The following is a 24,600-nucleotide window of genomic DNA, read 5'->3' on the forward strand; positions in this document are numbered from 1 at the left end:
TCATGTAGTTCATTCGTACAACTGTACAAGACATGAGTCCACTGGCTATTCACCGTTCTTCCTCCTCTATGGAAGGTCTCCCCGGTTGCCCATCGACTTAGTTTTTGGTCTGACAGCGGACGAAGAAGTAAAAAGCCGACAGGAATATGCACGTAAGTGAGCCTGTCGAATGCAAGATGCTTACAGAATTGCCTCCGAGAACAGTCAAAAGAGCTCTGAAAAAAGGAAGAAATACTATGACCGTGGTGTTAAAGGCATTGCACTCCAGCCAGGGGATCGTGTACTTGTCAGGAACCTATCTGAGAGGGGTGGACCTGGCAAGCTCCGGGCTTACTGGGAGGAAAAAGTCCACAGGGTGACTGAAAGAATGGGAGATGGACCAGTGTACAAGGTTCAGGCAGAAAACGGAGACAAAACTACCCGTGTGTTGCACCGTAATCTCCTAATGTCTGTCAATGATTTGCCAGTTGAACAGCCAAATAAACAGAAAAAACAGCTCGACAGACAGGCAAATAAGCAGAAAAACAGCTAGACAGACAGGCTTATAGCAGGGAAGCAGTTGGGCAGGAGTCTGGATATTCAGATGAAGAGGAGGGATGTTCATACAATCTCCGACGGTTACCTGTGTATACAGGGAAGACAGGCAGTCATCAGGTGTCTCAACCTGAACCGCACAATTTAAGAGCTGTGGCATCAGAATTCCACCCCCAGGCACAAACTACGGAACCAGAGGATGGGCAGCAGCTAGAGGAAGCGTTTCCATTGGTCGTACCAGCATCATTACCAAAACCAACACCAGCTGACAGCCTGCCTGCTGAGGGAAGCCCGGAACAACTTGTAATGGATGATAATGAGGGTGATGCAGGAGCGCCGGCGGAGTTGGTGGAATCGGACACCGCATCACAAAGTGGAATGGAATCGCTGCCACGAAGGTCTACTCGTACTCTAAGACCCAGAGAGATATTCACATATGAACACTTGGGTCATCCATCATACCAAGCCTGGAGACCTGGGGCAAATGTGTTGTATACTTGCATGCCTTACCCCACGACTCATTATCTAGTGCGACCTGAACATTATTGCTACCCTACCCCGACGGTATGGACTTGAATGTAGTTGCATTTGAATGTGATTGACACCACCCGACGGAGACCAGACAGATGACTGTGCTTCTACTGGTACTGGACTACTTGTTGGAATAGTCAAGATGTCAGGGGACATCTTTTGAAACAGGGGAGAGTGTAGGGGGTTAGAAACGACCTCAGTTATTGTATGTTAGTCGATTAGACTACCAAGTCAGGAGAGGGTGCTACGCGCCTGTGGATGGAACAGAGGAAGGCGATGTAGGCTCAGCTCACGCATGCGCAGTTGTTATAAATGCCGTTGTGTGAAGCTGATTAACACGGTTGTCTCGTGTCGTCTTTCCTCGTCGTTCACAGGTATTCAAAATAACAAGTGTTAGATGTTCGGTTAAAATTCTTGTTCGTCTTTCCTGGTTCGGTATTGTCGGAAGTTCACTTGATAAAAATCAGCAATGACGATAGATGGTGAACAAAAAACTACTTTATTCTAATGAGACAGAAAAAGCACTTCTCGTCTCGGTGGGACGAAGACATGAGCACACGGACAAAGATAGAACAAAGAGAAAGAGCAAAGAGCAAAGAGCAAAAGAGAACGAGCTCCCGCTCTGACAAGTTTTTAAACATACACAGTGGCGGTCTGTTGTCCAATCAGTTGCGGACAAGTCGATCTTCCCGTCCAATCGGTTACGAACAACTCAGTGTTGGGAGGGTCTTAGATTGTCGTTGGAGCTGTTGCTTCTTTGCAACGACTATTGAACTAGTAAGACTGATAATTTTATTTAACTAAATTAGACTGAAATCAAACGTGCACTAATCATAATGTATACTAAGCTAAACATGAAAAAACATATGTTTACTAATCTGAACATGAAATAATGTCATATGTTTACGAATGTGCATAAACACTCTATCATTAGACATTGTCAAGATGTTAAAGTAATTGGGGATTTATTGGGCGATGCTATATATGAAACCTTGTTTTGTGGCTTTGATGAATATTTTGTGGCTTTGATGAATTTGGATTTTTGGATGTCAATTGTAGTTCCCAGTCCAACACACGAGCGGGCAGACGTGCATAAGCATGTGCGAATGTGGAGGATATATACAATGTATAGATGTTGAATGTATAGATCTACACATGAATGTATTCTGATATTGAAATTGCTGAATTGATGTTTTGATGAGTAAATGGTCATAAATGCCGTTGTGTGAAGCTGATTCACACGGTTATCTCGTGTCATCTTTCCTCGTCGTTCACAGTGCTACCTGCCTGTGACGCCTTTGGACCGACCCAGGTATCCCCTAGGCCTGAGGCCGGTTACACATTCATTTAAGGACTGTATTTATGAAATAATTAATGTTTTCATCTTGGCCCTTCTGTGACGTAGTTAGCGACAATTTCCCTAAGCTCCAGTATACAGATTCCAAAAGGGTTCATTGCACACATGAAATGCTCATCATTATTGTGTTTTAATGAGTATTGATCAAGTGAAAATACTGTATATTAATTTGTTGGACAGAACAAGAACATCTGCCTCCTAATTTTGAAGGGTTGACAACTGAGCTCTGGCCGTCCAGTTTGGAGTTTTCTTGAAATCCTTTTGACGAACTTGTATGTTAACATTTTTGAGGATGTTAAATTGTTCCAAAGGGACGGGGATATGGGTGTGAATAAGAACCAGCTCATCCACGAGCCCAATCAGGACAGATGTTTAAGAAAATAGAATGATGGATCAGAATTACTCTTTTGTTGTTGCCGTTGAGTTTTAGTGAAGGAAAAAACATTATTGAATAACTCGCATAAAATTGTATGTTTAATCCAACTGCAGCATTGTTACGATCAGTTGCACCTCAGGTACCTTGTCATTTTATGTAGCATGCAAAAGCAAATCAGCTGTGTCAACTTCCGTGATGCTTGCTAAACTATATGCCAATATCTGAATGTCGTGTGGGATAAATAATGCAAAGATTCGCAATAATTAATAATTTTGTTACCCCATTTCCACTCACTTCAACAATAACTACTATAATTGACTCAATTGACAACCATTAAAGCACTGATACCAGTGTAAAAGTGGCATTTTAAAATATTGGATATCAAACATCTGCTGGCATGGTCAATGTTGGCATTTTATATAGTTTCAGACATGAAAATGATGACACACTACTGCACATGTTTCTCCTACTTCTGTATACCCAAGCCTGACCGCATATATTCATACACCACATAGCTTATGCTGACAGCTGGCAGCACCTTCATAAAATTCGGCAAGATGCCACGGTAAAGTCCAAAGAATCCTTCCTTCTCAAGAATCTTTTTCACCATCTGGTTCATGTGCAACTGTTCCGCACCCTCAAGAGAAGCTGAGAGGAGAAGAATCAAACACTATTGTAGTTACTGGGGAAGTATAACAAGGTCAATTGTGATTTGTATTTCATACATATTCGTCAAAGACATCTGAAAAAAAATGAAACGTTACTCTGATGTTTGTACCTTGTGCTTGCATCCTGGTGCGGAGCAGAGCTAGGGGGTAACTGGCCAGCTGGCCACAAGTACTGGAGATGGTTCCACAGCCCAGCAACACCAGCACACCTGGGTTGGCTGTGTCTTTGGCATAACGGGACAGCCACACATTCTTCAAGCTCTAGTGAGAAAAGAATGAGTCATCAAAGTGAAGACCTGTTAAAAATAATGTCTGCTGGGATGGATCACCTCATAAATGGCCAAATCTATCCCAGCATATGGAATGATGCCCAGAATATTAGGAACATAGCCCTTGTAGAATGCCTTAACTCCTTCCCTTTTCAGGATTTTTTTGGCACAGTCAAATATTCCCGAGTATTGCCCTGTCTTCCTTAGGGTTAGCCTTGTCTTCATCACCTAAATTGAAAAAAGGATAATCATACAGACATCGATTATCTGTATCACTTTCTCACATTCACGTAGTTCTAATCGTTAATAAAAAGAGATGAATGTGGTAGGAAGACAGTCCGCTTGTTACAATAATGCATTGTTATTTTGTGACACATTGAGAGCATTCAGTAATGCCTCTCAAATCCAGTTTCAAATTCATACACCATAAAAAAGAATACCTAAGCTAAACCACTATAGGAGATGCCAGTGGGATATTGTGACTGTACTCGTAACTTGCCGGATCCTTTCAATTTGAAGAATGGATGGGTTGACGATCCATCCTACTACATTACTTTCACCGATATTTATGTTTACCTCGTAGATACTCCCGGACAGTTCACTTACGAAAGTTTGAAGGCATATGAGTCCCTCAAAGCTTATAGAAAGTGGACATGTGTATCCAGTGTTTTATTACAACGTTGAACAGTCGCCATATTGTTTTTTGAAGACAAAGTTGTCGTGTCTGTTGTACATTTTGAATCATATTTAATCATTAGAACGAACATTTGAAATGGAAAATACTATGTCAGTTGTGGTAAGTCATTAAACCAACTTGGGATGCAAATTTGAAAGAGCACAGCATATTCCTTTCATCACTTTGCTGCTGTGAAATGTAAATTTCTCCACTGGGAGACTAATCAAGGCAAATCCAAATCCAATCCAAATATTGTCATAATATTGTCAAATTGAGGCATAAGATTAATTCTCATAGTTGTACTTGGAATCTTAATTTTTTTAACACGCTTCTTCTTGATCAATGTTACTGGTAAAGTTAGATAGTCCCATGAGAATTGAGGCAGCGTTGTTCGTTTCTTGCTGGATCCTTGCTGTTGTCTGCCTGTCATCTTCTCGACGCTGTGCTCGCTGATACCTTTTCTTTGAATTTCTTTTCTTTGAATTATGAGTTAACAGTGATGTGCGGTGAGGTTCATGGCTGGTGAGACACTGACGTCATCAATGACGTCATCACCCGTCTCTACTTATTTGAACGGTAAATGTGAAAATTCAGCGATTTTGAAAAAAAACATAAAACGGTGAAGTTAAATGGACAAGAACTTTAAAGTACAAATCACTAAATACATCTAACTGTTGAATTTATTTTTTCATTTGATATGACAGCTTTCCATGATGACAGGTGAGGCACTGCCTCACCTGCCTCCACTGACTGCACGTCACTGGGAGTTAACATGGCTGAAGTTTTATACAACGACACACGATATCACCATTGTAAATGCGAAGACTTTCATTAATCTAAACCAAAAATGAAACGCATAAGCTTACAAAACAATGATAGCACTCGCTAACAACTGTTGTGTTGGTAGGCTTTTTGCCTGCCGGAAGTTAGCGGCCGATCACGTGATCATAACAAATGACGACACGCTGGCATCTCCTATTAATGGCCAATTTACGGAAATATGCAGACATAAACATTTGGTACTATGGTATAATGAGAACATTGCAAACAAAGCAGTATGTGTGTTTAAAAGCGCACCTCCATGGGGTAGATGGCCGTTTGTGCTGTTGCTCCAGCAAGAGATCCTGCAATGAACCTCTCATGTGTCTTGATCTTTCTTGGTTCGCTGGACAGCATCTTCTTGTACTATGTATATAAATTGTATTATTTTGTTAATACAAAATAATACATTGTGGCATCAGAGTATAAGACAGGGAGAGGAAATACAAGTAACATCCAAGTTACGACCGCGTTCCGTTCCGACGAAATCGTCGTAAGTCAAATGGTCATAAATCGAAAAGCATTCAAAATGGCTGACGCGAGGATCACGTGATCATAACAAATGACGACACGCTGGCATCTCTTATACGACAGGATAGTAGACGATGTCAATCTGTTGTTTTTTGTTGCAACATTTTCTATTGAATACTATTACAGTAAAGTCTCGTTATATCGATATCGGATATATCGATAGTCCCGGTTATATTGATACTATTTCTATGCACGCACTGAGAAAATTACATGCAAACAGGGTCGGATATATCGATAGTCCCGGTTATATCGATATTTTTTCGGACTCCCTTGAATATCGATATAACGAGACTTTACTGTATATACCAAAACGTTGACAGTTCATTTATAAATCTTATAACTTTTAGTGTCATTTTAATCAATTAATATTTCGTATTATCAATCTTTATTAGTGTGTCGGCGCACACGCTTTTTGCTGACCAAAATACGCACGGCTTCCCACGCATGCGACCTGTCCAAAAATCGCTCTCCCTGCTAACGGAGAAGCCAGAATATGTCACCTGTCTCGAAGAGGCGGCGGCGCCGACCTTGAGCCCGACACGGCGTTTGCGTCCCGGCTATCCCACCCGCTCCGCCTCGGCGTCGGTGGATACCCCTCCCTCTCCTCGATTGCTGTGAGAGCGAGATGCTGTCATGCTGGAGAAAATTGTCGTGCGCGTATGTTAAGAAACAGTTATTTTGTATCGTCATTTTGCGCAATGCTGCTCCGGCAAATAAACATCCTACTTGCTCGATATTGTCATGTTCGGATTGACAGCTTGGGGCCATGCCTCCCCGCTTCCACCACTTCCTTCTTCAGGACAGCGAGTACGAAAACGGGACACTGTCAACTTGTATTTGTACTTTGTATTACCCTGGACTTTCTATATCTTCATCCGACCCCCCCATCCCGTAATCCTTTCGGGATTGTTCCGTTCCTGCACCACCGTGTCCGAGTTGCTTCTCGCCATTGTCGGGTTTCCCATTGCTCCGCCCCACTCGTCATTTTTGGTGTTCTTTATTTTTGATTATTCCCCCTGGCCGTCTTTTTGGGCCCAACGCTTTGTGTTGTAGCTTAATAAATTATCCTGCACGGACCTCTGTCAATGTCGCATCGCTGGTTGTAATGGTGGCAGCTGTAGAATAAAAAAAACATCTGGCGATCGTGGTCGTAAGTACGGGTGGTCGTAACTCGCGCCGGTTGTAAATCGGATGTTACCTGTAATAATAATAATAATAATAATAATAATAATAATAATAATAATAATAAAAATAATAATAACTGATAGAGTGCTTATGCACATTAGTAAACATATTATGTTATTTCATGCTTAGATTAGCAAACATATTATGTTATTCCATGTTTAGCTTAGTACATATTATGTTATTGCATGTTTAGTTTAGTATACATGGTTTTACGAAATGTATTAGTTGAATAGTTGTGAAAGCAGTATGTAATAAGTATCAAGTTTCAGTCTAAATGTTCTCCCAACAAATTCGTCCGTAGCTGATTGGACAACAGATTGCTGCTGTGTGACTTCCAATACTTGTCCGTAGCTGATTGGACAACAGATCGCTGCTGTGTACGTTTAAAACTAGTCTGAGCGGGAGTGCTCGCTCCCTTTGTGCTTTTGTTCTTTGTGTTCGTGTGCTCTTGGCTTCCCGTCCCGACGAGAGACGTTCTCCTTTTGTTACACTAGAATAAAGTAGTTTTTTGTTCACCATCTATCGTCCTCGCTAATATTTTTATCACAGAACTTCGTTGAACACCGAACCAGATGAGAAACCAGAATTAGAACCGAACATAAATTGGTGCCGAAACCCGTGCCAGACATTCAGTCCGGAGCATTGAAGAGTGCCACCTGCGTGCCTCAGTTGACGGGTGACGGTAGCGTTCTGCTACCAGTGGCTCTGCTTGCTAAATTTCCCCGCAAGAGACGGAGGGACAGTCGGTCCTTCTCGGCGAGCCTGCTTTTTGACTGGGCCACCACGACTACGAGAGACGGAGAGTTTTTTTTTTTCTCTCCGGTGGAGCTTGCCTGTGAGTTCTCACGGGAGACAAGTGGATTCTTGGTAGCACCTGCTCGTATCGGCGCGGTGGAACCCTCCGACATTCTGGCTGGCTGACTACACGGCTGTGTTCGCCGGAGTTCGCTAGGTGAATGACGCGCGAGCAAGCAGCCATTGTTTGAATATATTGTAGGATCCTTTAATGGCCAGAGGGTATCCTATTCATGTTAATCCACGTATCTACTGGTTTGTAACACGACTTTTTGGATTTTCATCGATTTCTGACCCATTTCCGGGTCCGTTTCTGTGATCTGACCAAGTTGGGTCTCCATAAATCCGGACCGAAAGGTTCATTGACGTACTAGCGCACGCGACCATCGATGCTAATATCTTGATCGAAGGGTCTGGTAAAACCGCATGCCGACGTAGATTCGGAGTTTTCCAGTGAAAGATTCTTCACAAGGTGGTGATTTCCTGGAATTCAGTTCTGTGCTGGTTGATAAATTGGAAAATTGAAAGATTTTTTTTATTTTGATCCAGACGTTATGTTATTTTAAAACGCAGCTGCTATTGGGACTGGATTATCTGTGAAATTATTACATTCAATTTGGTTGATTTGTGCTAGAATAGTGAAACACAAAAGTTTCTTTGTCTCACTAAGATCTTGAACAAAGAAAAAAGTGGGGGCAAGGGAGTCATTTGAGCCGTTAGTGCGTGTGTGTGTGCGTGCGCGTGCGTGCATTCATTGTGTGCGTATGTGCATTCATTATGTGAGCACGTCTCATGGCTGGAGACTAGACACAGCGGGTGTCTTCTTTGTGTTTGAATTACCACTATCTGCCTTACTGGAAAATAGTTAACAGGAGCATATTGTTGGTGAATTGCGGGATTTGAGAAAATGGGTGCAATTTTTTCAAAGAAAGCTCCAATTCATCGGGATATTTTTTTTTTTTGACAACGATACTAGTGCAGCGTGTTCTACCGGAAACAAATTCCTTGTGTGTTCTACATACTTGGCAATAAAGATGATTCTGATTCTGATTCTGATTCTGATATTGAATTCATGTCTAAAAAGTTCCCAGGATGTGAACTTTACTGTAAGAAGTGGATGCGACGCGGTGAATATTCTGGTGCTTTGCAAGTTCAGCCATTGAAAGAGATTATGTTTCGTTTGAAGCTCCAGGAGGCATCTGCGGTTGGCAGACCCCTCCCAAAAGATCCGTGATGAGATTTTAGATTGTGATAGATGGCTTGCACAAGCACGGATTAGAGAGCATGAGCTAGAAGGTAAAACGGATCAAAAAAGAGGAGAAAGCAATGGTCGCGATGACTTCCAAAGTGAGCTCTGACGATGAAACTATTGCTTCATCTGTTGCACGTCCCAATGAAAAGATGGCGCTCGTGGCATATAGAAAGCAGCCATTGTTTCAAACTGCAGAGTACCCCCATGGGAAGCCTGGGGGAAGGGCTGTGGGCTGCCCTGAGCGAACGCCTCAGACCCCCTCCTCCTCCTCCACCCCCTTCTACCCCTCCTTCGCTGCTCTCAAGGAGAGAGAAGTCAATTGCTCCACCCCGAAGGGGCGAGTAGCCCTCCCGGTGGTGACTCCAACTGTGACTTGGGCAGACCAGCAGCATGGAGCGCGCATGACCCCCTCTGGTGGGTTATGGCCATTACAACCTGACTTTGCAGATCAGATTGCTGGTGATGGTGATTGTGTTTCTTCGCGTACAAGGAGCAAAGCAAATTGTTCTGAACAATTGTATCCGCTTGAAGAATTTAATAAAATTAAGATGAATGATGAAAGCGATTGTGAAGCTTTTCCGCTTGTCCAAGTGGCTAACCCTAATCCTTCAGGCCTGTAGGACCAAACTATTTTGGTTTATCGGCCTTGGTGCGACAGTGATGTAGCTGAAGCGTGCAAAGGCTTAGGTGATTTTGTTGAGAATGCGGAAAGTTGGACTGAGAATTTTGAGAAATTGTGCGCTTCTGATCAGTTGAATGGACAAGAAACATTGAAGGTTCTCAGGAGATGTCTGGGGCATCATTGGAATCGGGTGAAAGGGTGCTATGCTGGTAAAACTTCAACAGGATCAAACATGACGTATGAGGAGGTCACAGCCCAACGGAGATTGGTGTGTGAGAACATCCGGACACTATGGAAAAAATCACCAAACTTTGGCATGATTCAACATTGTCCACGTGGAGAAGATGTTAATATCTTCCGGGGACGCCTTGAAGATGTTTTTCGCAACGACTGCTGTATTGCCGAATCTGCTGATGAGAATTCCGTGTATGTCAACTTTGACGCCGGGACAACATTAATGGAAACAGTTTTCATCATGACGATTAATGTAAACAAAGTTATGAAAACTGTCCACAATAATCGGCAATGACTCGGCAATGACTCATCAGCTGAGGCCGAACTAAACCAATGTTTTTGGTTACTGAATTCATGTACTAGTACATGTTCTGTGTTTACATTAATGCCCCAATAGATGGCATTTTTGAAAATTATCATATTCTAATGCATGGGCCGGGAACCTATGGCTCGCGATCCAACTAAATACATATTCTCGCTTTTTCGCTGTTCATTTCCTATTTAGGCGGCAGTTTGCTCAAAGCGCAATTTGATTGGATGATACTGACTTAGGTGCCATTGATGTCGAAACAGGTAAACGTCCCCTTTTGAATAAGCGGATAAGTTAAAAAAAGAAGATGAGTATCGTCCACTTCAGGTTGAATGGACCAAAGGATTCGCCTTTGTCGAGAGAAAAGGTTCTGCCGGGATTCTAATGTAACTGGGGGGTGTATTGTCGTTGGTTGCCATGACAACAAAATAGGATTTATTTAGACTTGTTCTGTAAAAGTGTTTAACGTTTCGATGTGAACCTTGATATGTGTTTTACTTAAAATCGTCTTCGATACCTTATTTATAATGTTTTGTCATTATCACTTCCGCTTCCGTGTCATGTGTTTTTGATAAAAGCGAGTAAGGCGAGACAGACGGAACGAGACTAATGCGAGAGAGAGACACAAGCAGAGCAACTGCTATATAGAGAACGACAGTCTCACGTTTATCTACTTTCGGTTAATAAGGTGCACACGGTACGTAATTAATTTCCTTATTGACTGAATGTTTTGTCGAACTTATTGTAATGTCATTTCAATGTCCTTTGTAGTTTTCACAGTGTTCCAAGTGTTTCACAATAAACGTTGTGACATCAGTACGAAGCGTCATCCTTGACCGGGGTAGATACAATCGTCCACTTCAGGTTGAATGGACCAAAGGATGCGCCTTTGTCGAGAGAAAAGGTTCTGCTGGGATTCTAATTTGCAATGAAACAATATCATCGATGATGAAACAGTCAAATGTTAGTGGAACTTTGACAATCCCCATGCTAACGTTAGCATCAGACTTCTGCGAGAGACAGCAGAAAGCAAGCGTGCAAGCTAATGAGCAGTGTGCAAGATAGCTCGCAGTATCTTCACATATGGACCCGGCAAGTTGACTTTCATTCCGATCGTTTGGATTGATTTTTACCAATCACGAGGAACAGAAAACTATTCATATTAATGGTGAGTATTATCACAAAGTTATTTTAAATGATAAATTTTGACATTTTATTAAAATCACGCAACATATACATTAATGTATATGTGTGCGTGTGTGTGCGTGTGTGGCTCTCACTGAAAAACATTTCAAAATATTTTGCTTGTATGGTTCTCTTAGTTGAAAAGGTTCCCAACCCATGCTCTAATACATACTATATGTTGCTCTCTGTGAGCCGCTGTTGTTTTGATAATTTTGCTGTCTCTACGATGAGGGCAGGACATAGACTGTTGGTGGACTGACGGTGGACCCTGGTTGGTAATTGGTAAGCCCTAAGCTTAACTTGCTTTGCACAACATTTATTCCTCTTGCAAACACATTGAGTCCCAATTGAAAAAAAATCTTGATTAATACATTACCTTCTCGTAGACCATGAATTTAATGGCAGTTTCTGGGGCGATCTTTAGTACATTGATGCCGTTTCCTCGCCATAAAGACGTTAAGCCTCCTTCTTTCAACATTTGCTTGAAACCGCTAACCAGGTTAATTTTGTTGCTCTTGGAAGCATGGACCTGAAAATGAAGAGCCGTTGTGACTAATCATGGCAGTGAAAAAGATGTCTTAGATAAAAAGAAAATACAATGTGAAGACAGACCTGCATGAAGACTTTCATTCTGTCCAATGGGGCAGTACCTGTACGGGACACAGCCCCTGCCATGGCCCCCGCAGACAGCTGCTTCCACCACAAGCCGGTGGTCTTCTCCTCTTCTGTAAACTCATCTGGGATGGTGAGGCTGTCGCCAATGTCCAGCACCTGTACACAACGCATTTGTGTATATAATTTAACTAATTCACTGCCGAATGTTCAACTGTTCAATAAAAGCCTGCACATCAACTGCTGAATGGCCTGCTTCTGCTTGTCCTCTTGAAGGCAAATCAAATTCTCTGTGTTGATGACCTCATTATGGTCAGCAACAAGCTCCTCGATGTCATCTGCATTCACTTCGAGTCCCATAGGTGCTGACAGATTTTATTACAACAAAAGTGGGCGGGGTGAATAAAATGGCACACTCGCAATCGAAAACCGGAAAGCAACAAATTTACGCGATCGCGTCTAACAATCACCTCGTGCAAAGCAAACTGTTGGATTTACCAGCACAAGACAAAGCGACGCACTTCCGTCATCATCATGTCACTGGTGAGGTGACAGTGACTCGTTGAAATAAAATGAAAGTGTCGCGAGCGGCGGCCCCGCCCCAGCTGTGAACTCGCACGTGACAATTTAGCGTGACTATTGACACGCTGTTCCGGTGTGTGTGAAAACACTAGCTCTGATTGACTTAACATGACACATGACTCTACCCTTTAGCCAATCACAATCACTTATATCGGGTGCGTTCAAGTGTAGCAACACAGAAACGTTGGCAAGTGTTTGTCCCTGCTCATTCAGTTAGACAATGCTTTCCAAACAGCCTAGAGTCATAAGAAGTCGTGCGCTATTTTCGAACCTGAACGCACCCCAAGTCTTGGATGACAAATAAACAGAGCAGAGTAGACGTGTACGGCTGGTAGTTTCTTCAATTTATTCATAGTAACGCATCACATTTGAACTGAGGCTGAACACGAGCCTGTGGTGTTTATTTTACGGTCCCATAATAGTAAAATTATCTGCAAAAAGCTCCTCGGAGGCGATGGACGTGTGAATTCAGAGAGAGGGGGTATCGAAAGTAGCGCCGGCTGGAGCGCTGTTCGATCGTGTGCTTCCGCTGAAGATCACTCCGCCAGATCCGAAGGTTGTGTGCTTTTGTGTTCCAGCCGTGGTGGATGTGTAATATGAAAATAGTGCTTATTATAAGGTTTAATTTTCAGAAATTTGACGTTCGTCGAAAAGTCCGTAATATAAGGTGTTCGGAAGTTGAGGTCTCACTGTATATATATATATATATATATATATATATATATATATATATATATATATATATATCTTATCTCTTGGCAGTCCATCGAAGTCGAAGATGACATAGCTTCCATTCTTATGTGGGGTATTGGACAGTGGTTATTGGCGCTGGCGGCGATGCCACTGTCGGTGACTATGAAGCCCGATTCTGGAGCCACAAATCCTGCCACATTCAGGACATGTGAGGCCAGGACCGGGCTGGCGGGGTGGTACTGAAGCAGCACAATGGTGTCTTTGCTGGTGCCGCACAATCCTCCTCTGGGTGCGTTTGTCTTCAAGTTGTGTCACCCCTTCGTGGCATAAGGAACGCCACAGTGGCCTGTTAGCTGCAGCAGACTCCACATCGCTGGGCTTAATGTTGTATTTCCTTAGAGTCTGTTTAAACTGGTCTTTGTATCGCAGCTTTGGACCACCAAGCTTCCTATTCACTGACAAGAGTTGTCCATCAAGCACCTTTCGAGGCAAGCGGAAGCTCGGCATCCGGATGACATGGCCAACCCACCGGAGTTGAATATATATATACAGTAAAGTCTCGTTATATCGATATCGGATATATCGATACTATTTCTATGCACGCACGGAGAAAATTACATGCAAACAGGGTCGGATATATCGATAGTCCCGGTTATATCGATATTTTTTCGGACTCCCTTGAATATCGATATAACGAGACTTTACTGTATATATATATATATATATATATATATATATATATATATATATATATATATATATATATATATATATATATATATATATATATATTTTTTTTTTTTTTTTTTTTTTTTTTTTGCACGAAAACATATTTCCACAGAGCGGCCCAGTAGTCAAGTGGTTAGCACGCCGGCTTCACAGTGCAGAGGTCGCCGGTTGGCATCCCGCTCCGGCCTCCCAGTATGTATTTGCATGTTGTCGCCGGGCTGGCGTGGGTTTTCTCAGGATTCTCCAGTTTCCTCCCACGTTCCAAAAACATGCATGGCCGGCAGATTGGACACTCCAAATTGTCCGTACATGTGAGTGTGAATGGTTGTTTGTCTTTATGTGTCCTGCCTCTGGCAACCAATTCAGGGTGTCCCCCGCCTTGTGCCCGAAGACAGCTGGGATAGGCTCGAGCACACCCTGCGACCCAAATGAGGAATAAGCGGTACGGAAAATGGATGGACATATTTCCACATGACATGGCAGAAAATATAACCCACGATGTCCCAAGTGAGCCCAGTAAATCCAGAGATCTGTGAAAAGGAATCATAAGATTAAAACAAAAATATGATGAAGAGATCAGGATTGTGCCAGGATGCAAAGATGCACGTGATAAAAGGTGTGAAGAGAGCGGAATGAAAATGCAAGGTGCTTTAATTGTGTATATTTGTTGGGCCATTTTTTACAAGAAAGAAAAGAAATCCATTGTTCAAGAATCATGTTCAACGTATAGGTATTAATCAGCATGAGGCTATGATTATACTGTAGTTTTGAGTAGTTGACATATAGTAGTTGAATAAATAAAAGTTAAATACTAAACGTTTTTAAATGGATGAAGAGTCATGATCTCAATCTCAATCAAAATAACTGTGATTGCTTTTCCCCTGACCGTTCATCCCTGCAGGTGTGCATGGTTATTGCAAGCAAAAAAAAGAGCCAAAACCCAAAACTCCCGACACACACTGACAATAGTAGCATGACTCCTGCCTACCGTAGTAGATCTGCTGTTACTAAATATTTTAAAATAATGGTTAAGAAATGTATTGTTCTTCTTCTTTTCCTTTCGGCGTTTCCCCTCAGGGGTCGCCACAGCGAATCAATGTCCTCCATCTATCCCGGTTTTGTGCATCCTCTTCTCTCACACCAGCTACCTTCATGTCCTCTTTGACCACATCCATAAACCTCCTCTTCGGTCTTCCTCTCGGTCTCCTGCCTGGCAGTTCAAGACTCAGCATCCTTCTCGCGATATAGTCACTCTCTGTCCTCTGGACAAGTCCAAACCATCTCAGTCTGGCCTCTCTGACTTTCTCTCCAAAGCCTCTAATATGAGTTGTCCCTTTAATGTACTAATTCCTGATCCTATCCAACCTGGTCACTCCCAAAGAAAACCTCAACATCTTAAGCTCTGCTTCCTGTTTTTTTTTCAGTGGCACTGTCTCCAGTCCAAACATCATGGCTGGTCTGACCATGGTTTTATACACTTTTCCTTTCATACTAGCTGAAACCCTTCTATCACACATCACACCTGACATTTTTCTCCAGCCGCTCCAGCCTGCCTGGACACGCTTCTTCACCTCTTTTCCACACTCTCCATTGCTCTGGACAGTTGATCCCAAGTACTTAAAATCCTCCACCTTCTTTATCTCTTCCCCCTGTTGCATCACTCTTGCACTTGGATCCCTCATTCACACACATATATTCCGTCTTGCTGCGACTGATCTTCATTCCTCTCCTTTCCAGGGCATATCTCCACATCTCTAGTTTCTCAGCCACCTGTTCCCTGTTCTCGCTACAGATCACAATGTCATCTGCAAACATCATGGTCCAAGGAGATTCTTGTCTAACATCGTCTGTCAGCCTGTCCATCACCATAGCAAACAAGAAGGGGCTCAGAGCTGACCCCTGGTGGAGTCCCACCTCCACCTTGAATTCCTCAGTCATACCGACAGCACACCTCACAACTGTCTTACAGTAATGTGTTAAGAAATGTATTGATCAAGATATATTTGAAGATTTCCCCCGGTCATTTTGTAATGAGTTAAAATAATGTAATTACTGCTTAGTTTCCTGTATAATTCCATACCATTTTCTTGGGGCGGGTGAACTCTTGTCTGCAAATAAGACTGTTCAAATTTTGGTTACTTTAGAGAAAATTCAAACATCAATCAATGACAGTACATGAGTACATTAGTCTTTAGTTTAAGTTTGTAGTACATACAATCTTCTTTTCCTTTCGGCTTTTCCCTTCAAGGGGTCGCCATAGCGAATCAGTGTCCTCTAACTTCAGAGGTTTGATTCGCATGTTTGTTTTGACCAAGCTTTTACGTCGGATGCCCTTCCTGACACAACCCTTTGTATTTGTCTGGGCTTGGGACCGGTACAAGAAGACTTATGTCCCCTTGTGGCTACAGAACAAGCAAATCACTCAGTAAAAGGCTCCCAAACACAAAATGGTCATCGGCACAGCAACAATCAAAAAAGCAAAACTATACTCACCATTTGATGACAATGCTCTGATCTTACGTTGAAATGGGCATCTCTTTCCCCCATAAAACACATACAATAATTTAAAGAACGGAATTGGTGGAAAGTGATATGCCATTTTTTTCTTTTACATGTTTTTCGGTAAAAATTAAATATCAGTGATTTTTTTGTGCTGTGAGTAGATATTCTTTTCAAGCTGAAATTGTGATTGGAGGCTCATTTTCCACATACCGTTGTATGTTTCCAGTATCGGACAATTTCATCAAGGTCGGTGGCTGTGGTCAACAGGAAATGCTCCCTCCATTCATTCCAGTCCACAGTCATGGTGCCATCTCCATCCATACTGTACAAAGCAATTGAGACAGATTGGCACTGAAATAGGGAGCTGAATAGTTGCCTTTAAAATAAATGATGAATTGTAAAATGTATTTTGAAAAGTGTGTCGAAAGAGACAAATGTATTTTGTTTTAATTTTTTTTATGTGTATGTGGGTGGGTGGGTGTGTATATGTGCATGCGTGTGCGGATTGGTTTTCACAAAGTTTGCTTCAATGTTTTTATATTTTTTTTCTAAAATGTTACTCTGATAAACTTAAATATAATCACATGCTTTTAAAAATGTCAAAAGCTTTAACAGACAATTGCATTAAGTAAATGCAAAGAGTCAATATTTGCAGTGCTGACCCTTAATTTTCAAGAACTGTGGACGGCGTGCAGTCAATTCATTTCTGTGCCACAACCTCACGAATGCTCCTTCTTGCAGTGTTTTGTTTGGAAGTTGTCAGAAGTCACAAGTCTTTGTTTCTTCACCCATCCTTGGGGATTGATCACAAGTTCTCAATAGGATGAAGGTCTAAGGCAGGGGTGGGCAAACTTTTTGACTTGGGTTCTAAGATTTGACAGAGGGGCCGGGCCAGGAGCATTAGGAGGGATTTTTTTGGGCCGGAAATACTAAACCTAAAGCATTAAAGGACAACCGACGCCTCCGGACAAGTTATGTCCATAATATGTAAAATCACTTCAAATGACTTCCACTGAGCGTATTTTACAAAGATTCCACAGCATATAGCTAGTTTACGTTTTAAGACTTGCGCTGAATATTCATGAAGTCTTGTTTTCGAGTTGATGATGATCCCCATGTGACATCACATTTGGACTGCCCCTGACCGAGAAAGCGACACACAATGCATTTTGCGGTACTTTGTTTAGTCTGAAAACTTCGTGTTGATCCGTGTTGATGGCAAAATTAGAAGGAACACACATAAATAACGTGATGTTGAATCGTTGTGTGTTGCACCAAGACAACTATTTGATATTCGCTGACACAAATTCCCAGCTGACAAATCAGCCCATTTGCAATTGAGCTTGGGCACCATCTTCTGCATTTTCTGGGTGCTACATTGCTGTCATTGACGGCTCTAATTAATATGGGAGGACTCCTTTAATGAATTGCAAATATTTATGCTTTCGTCTTCAGAACTATTTGAATCATATTCATAACTGGATGAGTAATGAGAAAGCATCTTCTCCGAATCTGAAGCCCTTGTTTTGATTCTCGAGCAAGGCAAGACATCTTGGCGTGATGTCACGAGCAAGGGGGTGGGACCTTCTGAAACTGGCCATTTCCAGATTCATTTTGAAGTCATTTTTATTGGTGTTTTTCATTTAACTAAAAATATCAGCCTGCCTGTTTTGGGTATTTTAGATGCTATAAAACGTTTTTCTGATGTCAGTGGGAAGCAAAAAAAATGATGCCGGTTGTCCTTTAAATGTAGTGTGTACAAACCTCATAGCACAATAAGTACACTACAACTCAATTTATTAACTGTCTTTCAAACGTGAAAAATATCCCTGATCAGTTAATAAATCTGTCTCAAGGGATATGCAAGATATGGCGTTTACATACTATTTCGCAGATACTTAGAGGAGGAAATCGAAATAGATTAAAATAACTTATGCACTGTGATTTATCAAGATTGCGTCTGTTTTTAATAAGTTTCCATCAAAGGGGCAAAGTTAAAGAAATCAACATTTATTGAAAAATGGAATCACTTTCAACATTCAAAACATATTACACAACGAAATATTCAAGCTCAATAATACCTAAATAAAATTCCGCAAAATCATGGATGGTTTGTCCTGACCGCGCACTCTCCAAACTCCCCACTGACGCCCTCGCCTTCACGCGCAAACAATACACGTGTACCATCGCCGAGCACACAGACATAGGCTACCTGCAGTTGAAATTTGCATACTCGGCACGGCAGCCAATCAGAAGCCTGCTTTTTTCTTCTGGACTTTCGCAAGCGTTCTAAGGTCGTGCATTTCATATCATTTTCCAAAATAGATGCACAGAACCTCAGCCCAGAAGAAAGATTCAAAAGAAGCTAACAACATATGTGACGCTACAAAACGTAAATTTACATTAAACCGTGACTGTAAACTGTACGTGAGACTTATGAAAGGGGCTTAGTGGCTTGTAGTAAGCAGTGCAAACATTGCATTGTGCACCATGATGACAAATGACTACTGCAGCAAAATCTACACTGTAGATTTGTCTTACATTGTACTCTTTCATAACTGCCACAGTTTCAGTGCAGATCTAACAGAAACACTTCCCCTTGAATTCTTTGAAGAAATATTCACTCTCCCACCGTGTCTGAAATTTTCTGCACTCACGTTCTACCTTTCGCTTCTTTGGTTCTGCCATGTTTAGTAACTGGGTAAATTTCTTCTGGGATTGGCCTTTTTAGTGGAGCAACTCCTTGATCAACAGTAGCTCCCCCTGGTGTTAAAACTTAGAAGTGCGGGCAAAATTTGAAGTGCGGGCCATATTCCATTCTGTTTATAAAATTTCTTGCGGGCCAATTAAAATGTACTGTGGGCCGCAGTTGGCCCGCGGGCCGTAGTTTGGACACCACTGGTCTAAGGAGTTTATTGTGCTTGGACTAAAAATGTGATGTTTTCTTCACTTCATTACGCTACTGCTCAAGGAAGGGGAAATGATCTGATCGCCGTACTTAAGGGCTGTGCAGGTCTTCCCGTTTGGTCAGTTTGTAATATTCTAAACATTCAGTCTTGTATATGTTCTCTGAATGACTTTATTTACAGAGAGGTGCCCAAGCTTTTTGAAGCGAAGATTGACTTTTTGATCAACAAAACTCACACGTTTGACCCGTTACCGCACATGCGCAGACACACTCACGCCATGATGAGCAACAGTCTGACACATATTCATACGACACACTTTTGCAGACTGTTAACTATCGTAGCAAACACGTACCCGCTTCCATCGTCCCTCTGGATTCCTATTCAAACTCTCAATGAGAATAATTATAACGATAAAAGATACGCCAACAGCTATGATCACAAGCTGCAATTGTAGACTACTTAGCGTTCAACACTCGCCGTTGTAGATTAAAGGTTTACCTGCTTTTTTAAATACTTGGGAAAATGAGACTGTTAGGATGATTACAGTTTAGTTTTCATTAACACTAAAATATATTAATAACATGCACAAAAACACTGTGTGTTTTTTTTTATTCTCCTCTACACCACCTCACAATAGACTTGGGTCAAGTCCGCGATTAACCCGGTGGATCACGATCAACGTAATGGGCACCCTTGATTTACACTTTACCACATGCGTGTTAATGAAACCATTGTTGTCAGTGGATTTTTTTTTGCACCTCACTCTTTATTTTAAATAAATTGAACAACCTCGTATTTTGATTGTGAATTTTTTCTGCCACTGGATACTCGTGTTGTATTGTCTGTCTGTAAGTATTTATTTAGTAGTTCATTTTATTGTGTATTCTATACAAAATGGTGTATTTTTGAACAAATGGAATAAAGATAATAGAAATTCGCCATTGATTTCATGTAATTTAAGGAAAAATGTATTTATAAAAGACCAAAATGATTTTTTTACCCCAAAACATTATACTTACAGTTGACCTGAGCTTTTCGCGGAAATCTAGGCTGGCATGTGAATAGTGAAAATCTACATGTAATTACATGTAACCAATGGAAATGTAATTAGTGTCTGTGGGGGCGGATTTTGAACCAAACTGAAGACAGTGACCACAAATCTTACGAACTGACTGATTTTGTAAATGTTTCACGTGTGTTTTGAGCATATGCGATTAACTTTTTACTTACTTCCCAGGTGTTATCTGAATTATGCCACTTCAGAGAGGAATTGTGTCATTGAAACCATGCAGTGTTAATTAATAGAGCATTTTAAAAAAACCTCTGAAGGATCTTCTGTGCTTCTTTCTTTCCCACATCCAATCCAAGGTCTGCGAGGGACTGCTTGATCTCCATAATGTCTATTTGACCTGTTTAAAAAATAGAATAATATAAAATAAACAACAACACCTTAATATTGCTGAGAGAAAACATTCAAGTTACCATCATTGTTTTTATCTAAGCTCTTGAATGTCAGTTGCAACTTCTTTTCGTGTTCTTTCAGGTACTTGGAGAATTCGCTGAAGGTGAGCCCTTCATCTTCGTCCTGGTCTCCGGATGAAATTATTTTCTTAAAATAACAGAAAATATTATTGGTGCAGTATCTATCAATTACATTTTACTGTCTATAAGCACAATACCGCGTTGACATCTGAAAAATTCCCTTCATACCTTTAAGGATGTACATAACTTCCACCATAATCCAAAATTTCCAGTTTACCAAAATAGAAAACCAAAAGAACCTCACAAAGAATCCTCTCCTCCAACACTCTAAAATTGACTTTACGAGGGAGTCCAGGGAGTGTGCTTCCTCTGTAATTGAATTGGAAAACCATCTGCCACCCTTTTTGAAAAGAGTGATCACCAACCTAGTCTGCCAATTTACAAGCATCGCTGTTTTAAATTCCATTACACTGCCCAGCTCTGCAAATTAATTACATCGAAAACTCTATGACCCCCCCCCCCCCCCCCCCCCCCGAAAATTGCTATGGGAGAAAAGTGGTTACGATGAAGCTCAAAAGAAACTCATGATCAAAGCATCCACCATAATGAAACAAAAAGTCTTTGGAAAAAGAAACAAGACTTGAAGACGACATTTCTGGCTCAGGAGCGACATCCCTTGCTGTTTCCAAGCAAGAAACAAATCGCTTACCAAGGGTGTGGCACTGCCATAGTCTTAGTGCACTGCTGCTTGATGAAATTTGAATATTAATCATGTGATGACAAGAATGTCGGAGAAAGGTTCTGAAATGGCAATTTGTGACTCGGTGCGTTTGCCGTTGTTAGGAGAAAAACAATTTTGCAATGTTCAAGATTAATATTTTGTTTAAAAAATCCGTCCATGTGACTTTTCTATTCAAGTTCCCCATTTTATGACCTGGAGATCTGAAGCGGCCAATGTGTGTCCAAATGGTTTTTATGGATAATGTTACTGTAGGTGCTTTAGCTTTTCATCAAGTATGTTATGTATTTCTGAACAAAAAATACAACCAGGATGTTGTTCCACAAACGCAAAACAAAACAGCGAAGATATGAATAGCCAAACATTCAGTCACTTTCGAAAGTGAGCCACTGCTGCCCAGCAATCCCAACATGCTGCTGATTTTTCTGTCTGTGCCCTTCTATTAGGGGTGATGCAACATTAGGGAATAAGGGGTTCTATAGCTCTGTCCGAAATCTGGACCCCGTTAAGCCCTTCCAGCAGTGCATTTGATATTCTAAAAAATATTGATTATTTCTCAGATCCCTACTCTTTTGCCTGGTATTGGTGGAGAAACAGAGCTCACTTGTCTTCATGGTACAAGATAAGTCGGGTACTTAATATTTTTCAGATGATTATTTTATATTTACATCTTAGATGTGCTTTTGACACAGTTATTAACAATCTTTCTGACTTAAGCACGGTGGTTGAGTTAGGTTAGTTTTTGAGACTATGGCGCATTCGACTCGTAAACGGAACACCTCCCGTATTGTTATGATTGTCAAACTCAACTTTTGGTACCTTCATCGGGACGTTAGAAGAAAGAAATATGATCTCAGGAGAACATGAAGTTTCGCCGCAACTGCACATAAAATACAGGACTACATAACAGGACTTGACTGTCTCCCCACAAATTTAGGTCAGTATCAAAATACTGTACAATATCCCATTTGTTTCTGTGGCCAGCGAGTACACTATGGTGCAACCTCGGCAGAAGCTGTTATTTCATCTTATCCAGTTACCTGAGCCGCTCCTTCTCGGGCACGGATGCCCATTGCAGATAGGCCTGCCTTCAATTCCAAAACATCTAATTTTCCATCTTTGTTCGTGTCCAGTTTGGCAAACAGCTCCTCGTAGGTTTTGGACGCATCCGGTGCGCAATGGCAGTCCGCAAATAAAATTTTCCTCACCACTTGATACATTATTTCCCAGAAGAAAAAAACTGCAACAATCAAACAAACAACTATGGCAGTTAAAAGTCCTGTGATCGTCGCTTCTGGTTTCGGTTCCGTGGAAGTTCTGGTGGATTTCCGCAATGTCACGCGTCGCAATAAAAAACTTACGCCGACTGGGAAATGCCTGCACAAGTAGTTAATAAAATCGTCGATTTGTTTTGTTTTCGTGTGTTTGTGTGAGTGTGTAAGAGATAGGGCGAAAACACGCACACTCCAAAGATTGCCTTAAAGACCTCCTCTTTTCATTGGGCTGTCGGCTCAAGAGGCAGTCAGACACACCCTTCAGCGATAACACAGTGGCCTTCCATACTTCTGGGTGGGTCGGATTTGTCTTTAAAATTCAAAACATTCAACGCATCCATTTACATATCTATTTACAATGATGCATTCAACAGTCACATTGTTCCCTTTCGAAATTTAAATACAGTATTCAGCTCAACTCGCCCAACCAGTCTCCATGTGATTTGTGGACTTGTAAGACATTATTTTTACGTCGGATGCCCATCCTGAAGTCCTCTGTATTTATCTAGGCTTGGGACCGGCACAAGAACACACTGGCTTATGTCCCCCTGTGGCTACAGAACAAGCAACTCTATGAACTTAATAAAAAAGAAGATGCTCAGTAATATACAAAATGGTCATCGGCACAGCAACATTCAAAAAAACTAAACTAAACTCACCATTTGATGACAATGCTCTATTATTATTATTATTATTATTATTATTATTATTATTATTATTATTATTATTATTGTTGTTGTTGTTGTTGTTGTTGTTGTTGTTGATGATGATGAAAAGGTTGATTCAGCTGTAATCTGTACTTTTTGGAGTACAGATCTCAAAGAAGTACATGTACAATACAATACATAATCATTTATATAGCGCTGTCACAACAGCTGAAGCTGCAAAAAAGCACTGAACATGGACCGCTATCATATACAGGGAATAAACAGCACAAATTTGTCGGTCAAGTTTAAATAAAGTCACTATCCTGTGTTACTTTGTGTAAGCGGGTTCGGTAAATGATACAACTTCTGGATAGAGTTGAGGTTCTTTATTAGGACGGCTGTGTTGGTTGGAGGGAGAAGGCAATTGACATGTGTGGCTCTCGTAGGCTCTCATCAGACTGACTTGCAGCAGCGCGCATGCTCCTTTGATGTAAAGCCAGGCATCACCAGTAGAACATGCAAATACAATTTGCTCATATCATTACATCTCCCTTTCTTAATTTAATTCTTTACTTTTAACCAATGTAATTAATTTAATTATGTCAGTAATTAGCAAACTCAAACTTGAATAAAGTATTTCTAACTTTTGCAACAATAAATGAAACATTCACATGAAACATTCACATCATTTTTTTTCACCATGATCACTTAGAAAAACATGTTAAATGGCTTCAATCAGTCTCTCAGGTGGTTTCACTTTCCTTGAGGATTTTCGGATAGCATGTCCTGGATTTAGAGGTGTTACAACAGTCTCTGTTACAGTCTCTGTTCGTTGACTTGCTATGGTTGGTTCTTTGAGAAGATCTCGGCGGTTTCTTCTTAAAACAGCACCTTCCTCTGTCTGAATGTTGTATGACCTTGGTTGGACCTGACGCAGAACAGTTCCTTTCTGTGACCATGTGTCTGTTTTGTCTTTGTACCGCACTTGGTCACCGGTGTGTAGTTCAGGTAGGTTCCGTGTTCCTCTGTCATGGTAGAACTTTTGTTTTTGTTTCTGTTGTTCTTTGATCTTCCTCACTTTCTCCCC

General features: G+C 41.3%; 1 protein-coding gene across 1 annotated transcript; it reads right to left on the reverse strand.

Moving 5' to 3' along the window:
* Positions 1–1,543: 1,543 nt before the first annotated feature.
* On the reverse strand, positions 1,544–23,082 carry slc25a24 (solute carrier family 25 member 24). The gene is made up of 10 exons (XM_089000821.1): positions 22,633–23,082; positions 20,854–20,980; positions 20,693–20,780; positions 16,673–16,784; positions 11,957–12,115; positions 11,721–11,873; positions 5,489–5,596; positions 3,796–3,963; positions 3,577–3,727; positions 1,544–3,446 (listed from the first exon to the last, which is right to left on the reverse strand). The coding sequence occupies exons 1-10, from the start codon at positions 22,810–22,812 to the stop codon at positions 3,265–3,267; spliced, it is 1,428 nt and encodes a 475-aa protein (XP_088856947.1). The 5' UTR covers positions 22,813–23,082; the 3' UTR covers positions 1,544–3,264.
* Positions 23,083–24,600: the final 1,518 nt, after the last annotated feature.

The sequence above is a fragment of the Hippocampus bargibanti genome, linkage group LG07 (assembly GCF_051943395.1).
Source record: "Hippocampus bargibanti isolate YZ-2025 linkage group LG07, ASM5194339v1, whole genome shotgun sequence".
NCBI lineage: Eukaryota > Metazoa > Chordata > Actinopteri > Syngnathiformes > Syngnathidae > Hippocampus > Hippocampus bargibanti.

Excerpts from the sequence above, each read along its gene's own strand:
- slc25a24 (XM_089000821.1), bottom strand. The coding sequence starts at position 22,812 with ATGTATCAAGTGGTGAGGAAAATTTTATTTGCGGACTGCCATTGCGCA. Across the intron at positions 5,597-11,720 it reads AATTCATGGTCTACGAGAAG|TACAAGAAGATGCTGTCCAG; the intron begins GTAATGTATTAA and ends TTATATACATAG. Across the intron at positions 3,964-5,488 it reads CGGCCATCTACCCCATGGAG|GTGATGAAGACAAGGCTAAC; the intron begins GTGCGCTTTTAA and ends TTTTCAATTTAG.